This window comes from Odontomachus brunneus, unplaced genomic scaffold (genome assembly GCF_010583005.1).
Source record: "Odontomachus brunneus isolate Ranch 3 - 2012 unplaced genomic scaffold, Obru_v1 Obru_scaffold_006, whole genome shotgun sequence".
NCBI classification, from domain to species: domain Eukaryota; kingdom Metazoa; phylum Arthropoda; class Insecta; order Hymenoptera; family Formicidae; genus Odontomachus; species Odontomachus brunneus.
Window position 1 is genome coordinate 833121 of NW_022639456.1, and position 14932 is coordinate 848052.

The following is a 14932-nucleotide window of genomic DNA, read 5'->3' on the forward strand; positions in this document are numbered from 1 at the left end:
CACACACACACACGCATGTGCCACGCACACGCAGGCGCGCGATCCCGCAGGAGTTTCGCGATTACATATCATTATTCCGCATGGCTACTCGAGCTCCAACCCCGAGCTATGTTTGCAACTAGATTACCGTGCGCGATCTTCCTCCTCTCCTCCCCTCTCCCTTCTCTCTCGCTCTCGCTCTTTCTCTCATCTCTTTCTCTATCACGCGCGTGTTCCTCGCGGTTCTCTCCCGCCCCCGCAACTCATCGTCGTTCTTCCTTTTCCTCCGCGCGTTCTGCCATTCCATCTCGCTCTTACTCCGCTTCCACACTCGCCATCTCTAATTATTCGCCGCGGTCGGCCGAGCCCGTTGCGCCTGGCACTCTCCGCGAACACATTTTTGACATATTAGATGATGGCAGCGAGGGAGATTTCGTAGAATTAAATCGCGTGTCCGCACGAAGAGTGGTTGCGCCCTCCTCCTCCTCCTCCTCCTCCTCCACCCACATGGATCCGCGTTTAGCGATCCCAAATGTCTAAATGACATTTCTGAATATCGAGATCGAAGCGGACGATTGTCCCTCTATCTGTATCGAATGACACTTTGATCGGGCTGTATCGAATGATACTTTAATCTTTATTCATAGTGACGCGAGAAAGAGCCGCTTTACAGCACTTCCGGGACAGAGGGTTCGGTGACGAAATAACATGCAGAAATATAGTCGCTGCCGGGCGACAAAGGACGAATCGTTTTCGCGCATCAAACCCCCGTCCACAAAGGGGATGCTTATTCGAGCGATTTTTCGTCAAAAACACACATACACAGTATTTAGCTTCCAACTGCCAACGGTATAAAAAGATATACGTGTGTCCGAGGTATTCAGTGCTCAAGAATTAATTACTTTCATAAAAAAAACTTGCGCAAATATTTGCATCAACGCACACGTCCGCAAAATAATCTCGTCCACTCGGTAATCTGTTGATCCTTAACGAAATTGACTTCAATTGTGTTTTTGTAATAGTCCAGGAATATCTTGCTAGTAAAGTCTGTTTTGCTAAGGAACATAGTAAATTTTGCTAGAAACTTAGCAAATGTTTCGGTAGGACATTTCAGTTCCTGAAATGTAAGTAGGACATATGACATGAAAGGATAGCGAATTACTGCAGAGAAATGCCGACCTATTGCAAAATCCTATAGCGTAATTTCGACTATAAAATTCCCCACGACCATCAGTTAAACGTTGCAGACTGTACTGTTACGGCCATTGTAGAAGGGGCTTGTCGTGTCCCCTCTTCTGGTTGCTACACCTCCGCGTAATGCCAACAACCGGGATTCACCGCTCGTCATTTGGTACGCTCTACCTCTCGATCATTATGGTACATCAGCCGAACATTACGCCGTAATGCGAAAGTCGGTCGGCAGTCACGCGAACCGGCGATTTGATATTGACTTCTGCGAACGTCGATGTCGGGGGCTATATCCCGATGATATTATGCGAATTCGACGTACGTCCACGCGTGTTGATTCGTGCGCATCATCATTTGCGCGGGCTCGGCGTCCGCGCGACCGCGACCAGTTTGAACGTTTCCATCATTTGCCGCGTGAATTACCAACTTCGGGCGACTCGAGCCGGCGCTCCGCACAGTCGAATTCGCCGATTTTTATCCGCTTGCTCTGTCGAAGACCAGTCGGATTCTCGGTCGAGTAAGATCGGAACGGGCTAGCGCGAAGAGGCGATCACACGGGGATGCAGGAGCCACGGATAAGGCGGAAAGCGCACGCGACAAGTCGCCGCCAGGCCTGGAGAGTCACGGGAGACGACGTGCCTTTGGCATCGGAGGTTAGAGTCGCCACTATTAGATTGAGGTTCGGCGGTGGGCACGGCAGCCGCCGTCGCATCGGTTTACAATATCGTAAATCGCTCGCTAACCAGTTGGCCCCGCGGTATGCTAGGAATTCGGCTGGTACTCCCTCTCTCTCTCTCTCTCTCTCTCTCTCTCTCTCTCTCTCTCTCTCACTCCCTCTGTCGCCTTCTCTCTCGCTGCTTCAGTCGCCTTCTCTCTCGCTCGCTCCTCGACACAATGCTATCGCTATCCATCTCGCTCCATCCCTATATATGCCCGAATTGGGAAGATAGAGAAGCAGAGGACGAGGGGGGAAGAGAGGGCGAGACAGATGGAGCGGATAGAATACTCTCAACTCGATGCAGCCGAGAACGTTGCTGCGCATCGTTCGCGAGCCGGCGAGATCTCGCATCCCGCGGCCAAATTCACTGCAGTGCCCGTTTCACGGTGCTGCCGCGCTCCATCCCCGCGTAAAGCTTCGCGCTCGCGAACGCGTTTCCACGGTTCTTCATGCTGCCCGACGACGACTCGTCCTCGTCCTCGGCTGCCATCGGCGTCTTGTCGACTCTGGCGTTGTGACTCGCGGTATGTCGTCGGTATGGCGTTGCGACGATTCCACGCGTACCGTTCGCGATACCGGGGGCGGATTGCGACTAACCCTTTCGTCGTCGCGCAGGACACACGCACGGCAAACGAAGGCACGCGGCTTAATGTCCTCTTTTAGTCAAATCCATATTGAAACTATGCTATGCGGCAAAAAGAAGGAAGAAAGTAGTGTGAATGCATCTTGTTATTATGCATAAGATGGAATCTCAAGCAGCCACTACGTGCGCCATCTTGCTTGCGTCGAGACAGTCGTCGTTTGTCGAACGCGACTAAGCGTTAATCCGAAAGAATCGTGACTGAATGCTCGCGCCGAGTACTACTCGACGGTGGAGGAGTCACCCACCTGACGATCGCGGCCTCGATATCTGATCGCGCTTTTGTCCGATCGTCCCTAGACGCGAATCGCGGTCAAATCGCGGCGAATAAAGCATCGATGCGTACAGAGGAAGGGAAGGGGAGAGAAAGAGCGGCTCTCGCGCGCGATCGCGCGCAGTCGTCCAGACCCGCCGAATGCACACGGCTAAATTACGTTATTATCTGCGTCAGGCCCGGCCGAGATGCAAACGACAAGATCCCGCGCGCACGGCCGCGCTCGTTTGCCCTCTGTATGAGCGACCGTGTACGCCCGTTTTGCGTCATGCGCCAGCGAGCAAAGCGAAAATTTTGCCGCGCCGACCGCCCGCGGGCATTCGACTACACCACCTCCCTCCCGCCATTCACCCCGCGATCGGCGGGGGTGGCGGCGGTGAGGTTCGTCAAAGCGGCCCGAATCGCTCGGAGCGTTTTAATGGGACGGTCGGCCAACTAGCTAGCCAGCCGGTCAGCCAACTAGCCAGCCAGCCATACAGCCAGCTGGCCGTTTGTTCGCGAAACGCCATTTGACCGAATTATTATTTCGCCCGAAAATTCCGAACTCTCGCGTATTCGATGAAGCGGCGGTTCTTAACTTTCTCGTTATGCGCGAATCCCGCCGAACAATTTCATTCCTGAAATGTGCGAATTCACCGGGGCGAATTTTAATTAGTAAAGCGAACCATTTTCTCCTCATTCGTTTTATCTATTTTTGCCTCTTTTTTTTTCACCCACGTCCGAAATACAATACGCGGGATGCGTATAAAATAAGAACGTCTGCTTGTGCTGTATAATTCGCGACGAAAAAAAAAACATTTAGGAAGGATTTTATTAGCGTATTGGAAAAGTGTCGTTTCCCTCGATTTTCAGCCTGGGCGTTGCGGATGTGTATTCTTCAAATTTTATGGATACACGTTCGATCGGTCTCTCGCTGCATTTACATCCGCGCGAAGAATGAAAACCTTTTAATTCAATATCTCTATAGTATTTGCCGCGAGAGAGAGATGATATTAATTACAATATTGGTAAAAAAATTCCTTACAAAAATACAGCTGATATACCACTGATATTTTTCGGTTCGTAAAGAGGAGATGCTCGTCGACATTTCCGCGGAAGGACGATTTCACGTGTGCTCACATGTGTGCGCCCTCCACTCGGTTTCGTCTCGTTTGTATCGTGCAACCTCGGAAATCTCGTTTACACACATTCGCTCGTTCTCGCATTCTTCGAACCGCGATCGGCTCTCCGCTTCATTTCGTTCTCTCCTCTTCTCTCCCTCTCTCTCTCTCTCTCTCTCTCTCTCTCTCTCTCTCTTCCTCTCTTTCGCACACTCGACAGGTATAATATCCCTTATGGAGAGGAGAACGCGAGGAGAGAATTCGGACAAGGGGTAGTGGAGGAGATGATGGTAGGAGGGAGGGGCAGGAGGGTGCGAGACGGTAACGAGCGCGGCCCGCCATTTTGAAAGCGCGGGAGCACGGCATAATTACTGCCTTTGTTTCGAACAATTTATATTAAAATGGAAAGCAATCTGCATTTGCAAATTAAATGCGCGCTTCCCGTCCGCGTTACCCGGGCGAGCCCGGGCCGCGGCGGGAGGAACGGAAGGGGCGAGAGAAAGAGAGAGAGAGAGAGAGGGTGGATTATCGTGATGAAGAGGAGGTGGACGACGGGGTGGTTACCGCGGGCGGCTCGTGTAAAATCAAGCGGAGGCTTCTGCTGTGTTAATTGCGCGCTGGTTATCCATTGCTCTCCGCCATTCCACGCTGTTCGCGATACCGGCCCACCTGAAATCCGGCCGCGGAATCGAGCCGCCGTTACGTCAAACGATTAACGGTTTATTCGCCGAGAACGGAATGGCGATTGATCGTTGTTGTTCCAGCGGACGCGCACACAAAACCTTCCTTCTTGTCTCGCGAGCGAAACGATCCGACAGCGAAGCGATCCGTCCTTAATAAGAAGGAAATGATTAATCGTCCTAAAAGTAGACGTGTGCACTGTGTTACTGCGGATACAAACGGGAGCAAATTCTTATAACGAGTGTAAGCTGATGATATAAGGACGCCGCGCGACGCAAGAACGCGACAACGCCGAGATTTATACGGAAGCGGCGCATGTGCTCGCGCGGTTTCTTCCGCCTTCCGCGTGGAAATCTTCGGTTTCTCGCCCACGTGAACGAGCGGTAAATTTATTATTCGCTGTGTAAATCCAACGGCTCCCTCTCGCGAACTTCGTCTCATCCGTCTTCCCCGGGCTCGTCCGAGCCTCAGAGCACGAGAAAGAGAGAGAAGCGCTGACTGAAGTTTTTAATATTCGGGATAGAGTCGCCAAGAGACATCGGCAAGATGAAGAAGCGCCAGCGGAGGCGCGGATGCGGAGGATGCTGCCGTAACTTACTCGCCGATGCCGACTAATTAGCGGTCTGATCGAGAAAGGCTAATGGAGGTCGTGCTTAAGTCACGGAACGCTTCTTGACTCCTACCTTGGTAGTTTGCGAGTATACTCGAGGTAGCCCGTACTCTATAATGAATGTCCGCGTCGCTCCGTTATACAAGCCTGATACAGGTGTGTAAACGTGTAGCCGGCTAATGGCGATTGCGAGATCCTGAGCCGCGCGCGTTACTTGGTTCGCTTCGCAATTTCGGATCGACGCGCGAGTTCGGTAGCGAGCGGCAACAGCAGCTGCCAAACGAGACTGAAAGCCGTTTGAAAAATGCTTAAAAATTTATTTATCAGATATCTATTTCGCAAATATCAATCACACTAGTGAATTTGCAGGCATGTCTTCTTAGCGTGCGCGTGAAAAAAAAGACCGTCATTCTCGCGAAACATGGGAGATGGGGGATGTCCTTCTCTGTGAGTTTCTGTACACAGAAAAACATTCTACTGCCAACAAGGAAGGCAGTTACTTTGGTTCATTTTTCTTCTTTTCTTAAGCAAATAGTTAATTTTAATAAAAAATACTTTTTTGATAACAGTCTTACAATATACTCATCGCGAATTCGTGAAAAGCTCGTTGTCACGTATTCAGAAAAAGAACTCATTCTCTCTTTCCAAGAATATCATACAACTTTCTTGAAAAAAAAGGCCGGTTGATGTAACAAGCAAATCGAATATTTCTTTCAATTCAGTATTCCTGATTGAAATGCTGAGCTTGCTGGGATCCCGAAACGTACTTTGAATAAATCCGATACTTGTGATGAATTCGTATGGTGGACTTGCGGAAATACGAACTTAGGGAACAACCAACGTTGAACGCAGTATGCGTTTTTCTGCGTACAGTTTTCTCGTCGCTCTCCTGCCTTGCCTTTTCCCTCATATGCCTTCCAGATGATTTCAATTAAACTCTTCGTTTTCTCTCTCTCTCTCTCTCTCTCTCTCTCTCTCTCTCTCTCGCCGAGATACTCCGCGTCTCTCATGAGCGCTTTGTTCGTCGATATTTAATTGGAAATGCCAATTTTGGGCGAGTCGCAGCACGCGCGACATATCTATTTCTGACGACGCGACATCGATCGTTTTAATATTAAGCGATTTCTCCCCGCTCGGCGCGTCTTCGTCGCACACGGCACCGCGGCGGAATTTTTAAATAGCGCAATTTATACACGCCAATTGCGCGCCGTCGCGATTCTGTGTGATACGACACGGTGGTAGTACGTCAAAGATAGCAAGACGAGCGAAGGCTCGAATTATCGAGTATGTCGGCACGAGCAGCAGCAGCAGCAGCAGCATTGCGAATAACGCAAATCGCCTAGGATTTTTCGCCGCGAATCGGCGTGAGAGACGTAATATCACGACGCGATACCTTCATTAACCTACCTGGCCTCTTTCGGAATCAAACGCGCGCGATAAGCGCAAACACGCACACGAACATAGCCTCAAAATCCCTCACGCGATAGTTTACACGGGCTCTCTCTCTCTCTCTCTCTCTCTCTTTTCCTCCTTCCCTCCCTCCGTCCGCCTGTTCTTCCCGCAGCCCTTCTTTGTTGACCCAATACATTCCCGGGATTATACGGTTTAAGGAACCTCGCGTGCGTGCGTGCACGTATGCACGAATATGCAGGTGCACTTAGCTTCCTGATGCCGCGGGCGTCGTTCCCGATGTCGGATGATGCCTACGGCGGGCTTCACCCTCGAGATTCCTTTCCGCATGGAGAGAGGAGCGTTCTCCTCGGGACCTCGCATTCTTTCGCGGGGATCCGCTTTATGCGCGCCGGCGACTCGCCTCGTTGTGGATTTTTCAGAGTCGGTAGTTTGAAAAAACGAAAAAAAAGACTACACCTGCACACACCGCTGTTGGCGCATGCCGCGAAATGTTGTTCCACTTTCGGAACGGGAGCGAGAAGTTGCGCGAAAGGGGGTGTGCAGAAGGAGGAGTTGGAAGAGAAGAGCCGCCGGTAATTCTATCATTTTTCGTGCGGCGCGTGTGATAACGAGAGAAGGATGGAGACGCGGGTGGTCGAAAAGTACGCGTTTCTTTCCGCCACGTGCTCTCCGAGCCGACCCCGTTCTCCTATCGCACACTAAGGTCAAGTGAAATTTTCTGTCTCAAATATGGCTACAGCTTTAAAACTTGAACCGATTTTTTCCCTCTTTTTAATAAGAACTAATGAAATTTAGACCAATTTTGTCGAGTCAGTTTTTTGTAATTTTGCTCCCTTCTTCTAAATTAGACATAAGAAAGTTAGATTTAGAAATGTTGTTTGTATCTTTTTTTGCCCGATTTCTAGAAAAAGAGACAAAAATTTGACTCAACGAAATTATTCTCAAAATTTCATCAGTTTTCATTAAAAAAAAAACATCGGAATTGTTTCAAATTTGAAGACTTCTAATAGGCCTTCTTGAAATATGAATTTTCGTTTGACGTCCACTGTGCGTCAGAACGTCTCACGTTATGCATCGAGAAAGTGAATTCCCGTAAAGCTTCGGAACACACAAAGAGACGATTTCGTCAAAGTGACGAACCAAAATCGCCACTTTTTAATTAGTTCGGGCGGACCTGGCGCCCGATTTATAGTGGGGATCAATCGCGCGCGCCCGTGCTACGCAATTTCGCTATGCACGAGACAGATACATAATAACGTCAATCAGCGGTGGTTGTCCCGTCGCCGATCGATCGATCGGTCTGTTGTCGGATTTTCGTTGAGCCGACGCCACCGCGCGCCCGCCTTGTCGCGTCCTTTGACGCGGAAATATTCGCGCGCGCATAAATGCCGGCAGCAGCGTGGCTTTCGAAAGGGTGCAAAGGGCGCAAAAAGGCGCCCGAGTTACGCCGTAGGCACGAAACAAATAAACTTTTCGGCGCTCTTGCGGCGGCGGGGCTCTACTCGGCACTCTGCTACTTTTTTCTTCTCCCTCCAGCGTCTCTCCTCCCCGTTTCTCTCTCTCTCTCTCGTCTATTGTTGCTTCCTCCTGCGTGTAGTAGCTCGCCCGTTGCAAATAAACTACCTCAACGCCGTGTTGCGGTGAGCCGTGTCCAGATATACGTTAACAACGAGTCCACATCGTCCGGGAAACGCCCGGCGAGCCTGCGTTCGTTCCGCGCGTTTTTCCGTCCCCTCTTCCTCCCCCCCCTCCCCGGATGGGGGCACAGGAGAGGTGGGGTTATCGCCGTTAACGTTCGACTCGCGCGGAATCAGAAATCGATGCGCGATGCGAATCGCGCGGAATTAAGCCTCGTTACTAACTACGAAACCTCCCGTATTTGCTGCGTGTTTATTTATAAACGGCACAGTATCGCTCGATGCAGCTGCATACTCGCCGGCGTATTAGACACCTACGCACGCAGCAAAAGCAATAAACGCCGCTTCCGAAATAAACGAAAACTGACGCATCCGTGGAATGCTTCTGATTTGGGAATATTTCCGATGTCGCATGCACAGAGAGAGAGAGAAAGAGAGAGAGAGAGAGAGAGAGAGAGACAGGGAGAAGTATATTATGGGTGGGGTATAGGAAAAAATCCACTATTTGTCGTGCGCCCATTCTCGAGCGAGCGCAGCTGAAATTGCAACAATCTGACGCGTTTGTGCGCTATTACTGCGAGCTGAATATTTTCCGAAAAATTCGTCAAAGCGACGAATTACCCCACATGCTGTTTGTCCCGGAATAGGCCGCATTTGCGAAGTAAAAATAGAAAAAAAAGAGAGAGAAAGAGACAATAGAAAATTGCACAGATCAATCAAGCGCAAATTCGAGTTATTTCGATTTGAGCGAAAAAACACCAAAAATGAAGTACTACTTCTCGTTATGAGCAACATTTGCGATATATATTATTCCGTTCTCGTGCGGGGGTGCCACCGATATCTCGTTCTCGTTGCTGACGCGCGTCAGCGAACGTAACATTTCGAGCCAACTTCGGGATTGGTCTATTTCAGAATCTTCGAGCGAATTTTGCAAGGGTCTATTTGCCACCGCGTGCCGTGAATTTGCGAAGCTGAAAATTGATTTACGCGTCCAAGTCCGTTTCCACAAGTCCCCGATGACCCTGCATACGCGCTGAGAGAAAAATGTTTGGTATTTGTAACTGTAATTATACCGAGAAAGAATTACCATAAATTATAATCAAGGCCACTATTTAATTATTGGCCCCAAACGTATCTTTTGTAGTAAAGCGCTTGCATTGGGACGTGCATATAAGATTATTATCACTGACGTTATAGTTATAGTAGAATTTAATAAAAACATAATTTGCTCTTGACCATATTTTACAGCAATTACTTTTCTGTGTGATTACAGTTACAAATACCAGACATTTTTTCCTCAGTTCGCGCACGTGTGTGCGTAATCGATCAATCTTCCTAATTAAACGTTCATCGCGCGCGTGTCGTTCTGACGTAATTCGAAGGTGCACACGTTCACCGTGCCGCGCAGGTGTACTAGCCGGTGGTGTGTGTTGTGTCTCGCAGTCGTTGCTCTCCACGCTTTCCGAAGACGCTGGTGAGCGTAACCGCGAGCGAGAATCGCGAGCTCGCGACTTGTAACGCGCCGATTTCACCGCGCGCGCGCGCGTGTGAAAGTCAGGACGTCCGGTCTTTTTTCGCGAGGCAAAGAAAAAAAAAAAAAGACTCGGACGTAATTATCGCGATTCGCTCCGGCGGATTTTCGATCGTAAATCATGCTCATACGCGAGCGAGACAAGGAGAAGGAGAAACCCCCGCGCTTTTCCTTTTTGCCGTAATATTTGTCCGTTTAACGCGTCGGTAATCACGCGAGACCGTTTCGCACAGATTTGAATTTGTAGTTTACAACGCGATATCGTACACGACATACGTAATCGACGGCGGGCAATAAAACGTCCAACAGGACGAATGCATCGCGAAAGTCGCGTCAGAATCGCGCAACGCGACGAAATACGTGAATAATCGTGATGCGTGCGTGCGTGCGTGTGTGTGTGCGTGCGTGCGAAATGACGACTTTTGCAGCGACTCCAAGCGCTCTTGGCCGGCATCGCGCTCTCACGAGCGCACTGTGGATGTTCTTCCCCCTTTTTTTTTTCTTTTTTAATTTAGATAGAGCACCGTAGCATTATACTTTAACGAACATTCGACAATCGATGTAATGCGATGTTTAACGCTAGTCTATATGTACGATCACTGTCTGCATTATAGGTGCACCCACGTCGCCGTCATCCTGACCTGCCCGAGAAATCCTCATGAAAGACTGGGAACTCAGTACTCAGAATAGCATCGGTATCGTAGACATTTCTTTTTTTTATTTTTTCTCCTCGAGCGGCCCGCTCGAAGTGAAATCGGGCCTTCCTTTTTCGGGATAAGAACCTTTCTTTCTTTCTCTCTCTCTCTCTTTCTTTCTCTCTATTTCTCTGCCTATCTGTCTGTCTCTCTCTACTATACTCTACTCTGTCTTTCCACCTTTCGTATTCGATTATACTCACTCAAACGCGGAACACGGACGATGGATGTGGTGGTGGTGGTGATGGTGGTGGTTAGATTTAACGCAATCTAGACTAAGTAGTAGTGGTAACGTTAATTATAAACAGTGAAGGGTGAAACGAATCGCCCGCGACGGTAGACAACAATCCGGAATTATTGTCGGCGTTGTGCGGATAATAAGAAGAAAATCTTGCCTTGCGTCACGAGAGAACGCTTTACGATGCATTGCACAGGAGACGTTCTTTTCTCTCTCTCTCTCTCTCTCTCTCTCTCTCTCTCTCTCTCTCTCTCTCTCTTCCCTTCCTCTCTCTCTTCCCTTTCTTTTTTCCTCCAGGCTCTTTCTTCGCCTCCCTTTTTCTCCTTTTTTTTTCTTATTTTTTCTTCAAAGTTGCACGTGTCGCGTGATCAAGTCGAACGAGTGCGCGCTAATTTTAGTATCGGCCTCTTACAGTTGCGAGCGGGATAACGTTCATCATTCCCTTGCATACGCGTGAAGCGCAAGATATCTTATTGAAGAAGAGATTTCCCTCGTGCTTCGTTATTACCGCGCTGCGATATCGATACTCGTGATAAGACTTGCACGGAGATACAGAGAGACTTAAAGAGAGAGAGAGAGAGAGAGAGAGAGAGATGCGAGTCGAAATTTTGATTCTACTCTCGGCCACACGTCGAATGCCTATTTTTATACGAAGCATCTTACATTAATCTCTCGTAATTCTATTTAACCTATCAACTTTGCCGGTCCTCCTTGGAACCTAATGATGGCACTTTGTGCGTTTCCCGCCATTTAGAGGCGTCAAGTAGAATTTCAGTTTTGATGTATGCTAGACATACACACCTGGTCCTTCCGTATATATACAGATGTTGAAAAGTTCCGGCCGAAAGTAGGGCTAAAATTCCGATTCTCGGGGAGATTCTAACACAGTCCCGAGCATCCGACGAGCGCACAGGCCTGTTGCAGAGAGCCCGTTGCTCGAATTGAGATGAGACAGGTTCGCGGAATCACTCGTCTCAACCGCGATGCAATATAATTTGCCGCCTCTTTGTGCATCGTCTCTTCGGCGAATTGATCGCGACGAATCGCGCGACGGGCGGCGACCAGCAACGAATCAGTCGTCATCGCGAGTCAGCCGTCCTTTCGTAGAATCCACGAGTCCTTTTCTCTGTGCGCCTCTCGCTGTCCTCTCGTTCCGCCGGCGCCGCTGCCTCTGCGTCGAGAGTGGCCGCAACCGCGAATTACTTCGCAATTTCCCGAAATTGCGCAATCCGTGCGGGCTAATGGCCGCCGCCACCGCCGCCGCCGCCACTGGAAGCGGCGAGGGGTCAGGAATAGGCGGCGGGGGGGAGGGGAGAGGGTGGGAGGGCGGTAACGCGACGAGGAGACCATTAATTAAGCAAAATCATAAACTCGGCTCGGCCGAGCGCGCGTGCAGTTGCATTGAAAAATATAAACGCGTGGCCCGGTTACTTTCACGAGCGAGATATTGCCACCGTCGCCGCCGCCGCCGCCGCCGCGTTGCTCTTTGCTAATCGCCCAAGCTCTTTGCGGTTTACGTCAGAGAGGACCGGCGATATTGTCGGCCGCGACACGCTCCAGGAGGTAATTGGGGTTGAACCATTCGACTAAATAGACGAACGTGTACCGTTCTCCTCTCTCACCGTCCGCCGCGATTACCGTAAAACAACGTGCGCTAATCCATGAACGGTCGCGTTGCGAGCGAGAGAATCGCACCTTGGACAAAAATGGTACACTCATGAGACGTAGAGTTTCGTTCAGTTCGCGAGTCCCGGGAAAGGTCGGGTCGATTTTCTCTTTGAAGACTTTTGAGCGAGCGAGTCGCGCACAAATCTTCGCGGATAAAGATTCTCGGTTAAACGGATCGGTAAGGTGCCGTTGGTTCACGCGGACGTTCTGAAGCGTTGCGCAAAAATGTCTAAACCTGAACCCTATTCGTGTCGCAACGTGATAACGAAGCGAGAAATATTTTTTCGCGGTTACGGGTTTCGCGAAGATTACGAAATGCATTGCCCCGTGCGATCGAAGAAATTAATTAACCCGCGGGAGCACCTACGCGCAGATTCGCCAAGTGGAAAAACGTCTATACAACGATAATGAAACGCGGCGGACAAATGTCACCGCGCGTGGACCTGTGCGATAGATCCGCGAATTCTGACGCAACTAAACAAGATTCTAATGGCCCTAATGGCCGTCGGATTTGCCGTACTCACGTGCGCCCGTTCGTTCGTTCGCTCGCTCGCCCGCTCGCTCGCTCGCTCGCCTCGACAACGACACGATAAGCCTCGTTGTGAAACACTCGGAACAGGTAAATTGATCCGCCGAACGTATCGACGTGCACTTTACACCACTGGGCCGTGTCGCATTGTGCGTTTACATAATACGCACGGTCGTGTACGCAAAAACGTAATAGCGTAATAATCCGACGATCGGAGCAGGCTCGGATTAAAAACGAGAGGATTTTGCGTCTCTGACACTTGAAAAATTGCTGAATTATTCCCTGTACGCACGTGGAGGGAATTAAACGTTATTCTAGGAGCAAACATTACATGTTTAACTGGGAAATAGATCGACATTCTGCAACAATTGACTTTTCTACTCATATTTGCTGCTTTTAGGAGAATCCGCCATTTTGGGAAATACGTTGTTTAAAAAATTCACTGTTTCCAAATGAAATTTACTGTGTCCTTTAAATATCTTATTGGCAGGTTATTCCTACGTTTTCAGAAATATATATATACTACGAGAAAGAATATTTAAAATTTATCTGTGAAATATAAAATTTATTTTTGTGAAATAAAATTTACTTCTGTAGAGATAAATTTTATGACCCACAAATAAATTTTCAAATATTTTCTTCTCTCTGCCTCGCTGTTTGAATCAACTTTTCCGAATCTTGAGGTCCCCATCCAAAATGAATTGTTCTCCTGTAAAAATGTCAAGAAAATCTTACACTCTCTTCGCCAAAGGGTTTTAAAAAATTTGGCATTAATTCGCGCGTTTTACCACGCGAACCGATCACCGACGTCGATGAAGCGGGTTTGACCGCAGATCCTCGTGAGATCGTCGGGGACGCAATTTTTAATGCAACCGGTGAATGCGACGCGCAGATAAAACGGAATAGGAACGGGACACGCCACAATAGCAGCAGGGTATTATTGCGCCGAGGCGCGGCGGGAGTCGCGTAAAAACGTGGGATTCTCTCTGTTTAAACGAGGCACGGCAAAACCGATTTTCCACGGTACAGTTTTAACTTGGTACACGACGACGACGATGACGACGCCGACAGCGGCGGCTGCGGCGGTGGCGGCACGGACGATTGTGCAAAATCCAGCTCGTGCACGATGCATATGTATCGGGAATACGTATATCACGCTGTGTGTAATACGTACAGAGGAGAGCCGGGCCGAGGTGTATCGAGGTCGACCGGTTCTCCGGCAGCCGTCAGTCGTTAAGGGACATTGCGACATACGCGCGGTTGTTGTCCCTCTTCCTCCTTCTCCTCCTCCTCCTCCTCCTCCACCTCCTCTTCCTTTACCCTCCTGTGTTTTTCTTCCCCATCTGTCCCTTGCCGACGACGCGGCGAACTTCAGGAATCGCGAATAAATCGTTACTTAACCGCGGTGCGAGTTGCGCGAAGTGCGATGTCCCTTTTTATCGCCGTCGAGAGAGGATCGGGGTTGTTGAAAACGCCGCTTCTCCTCCTCCTCGTTGTTACGACATCACGGACTACCAAACAGCAGTTGCAGCGCGGGACACGCTGTGTCTTCGATTGCAAGAATGATTCAGCCCACGAAATTATGATTTTATTATATATATTTTTTTACTCGTTTTTTTAAGGGTCAAGCTTGTCAATGAATAGCATCGAAGAGGAGAACATTAGCCATGCTTCTTGGACAAGTGCGAAAAAGAAAAAAAGTACCTTCGCTATTTATACTTTTTAAATCATATATCAATATTGTAAAAACGTTTTCATTTTTATTTTTCTCAAAATGTACTCCGTACGAGTTGGATCATTCTTGCATAACTACGGCCAATTATAGCAAACAATGCGCCGACTCTCGCGGCTCGCTGACGACAATGATGTTACTTTCGTGAAACTCGATTATTGTAACTTTATTTATCTTGCACAGAAAGTCGTGTAAAAGACGACATGTGGCGAATGACGCTACTAGTTTATTCTCCACACTGACGAAGCGTTTTCGTCCTCGTCATCGTAGATCTTTCAGCGGAGCGCGAATGGAGGGGA

General features: G+C 49.2%; 1 protein-coding gene across 14 annotated transcripts in view; it reads left to right on the top strand.

Moving 5' to 3' along the window:
* Positions 1-14932, top strand: part of LOC116852389 (protein scalloped) — a 200663-nt gene that overhangs the window by 78144 nt on the left and 107587 nt on the right. For 5 of the 14 annotated variants that reach the window (XM_032832743.1, XM_032832725.1, XM_032832735.1 and 2 more), the window contains exon 2: positions 10386-10466. The exons of 8 other annotated variants lie outside the window; for them this stretch is intronic. In XM_032832743.1, coding sequence (XP_032688634.1) covers positions 10430-10466 — 37 coding nt within the window. In that variant the 5' untranslated portion in view covers positions 10386-10429. Of the gene's footprint in view, positions 1-10385; positions 10467-14932 lie in introns of those variants that run through there. One more of the 14 variants, XM_032832799.1, reaches the window with a different exon arrangement.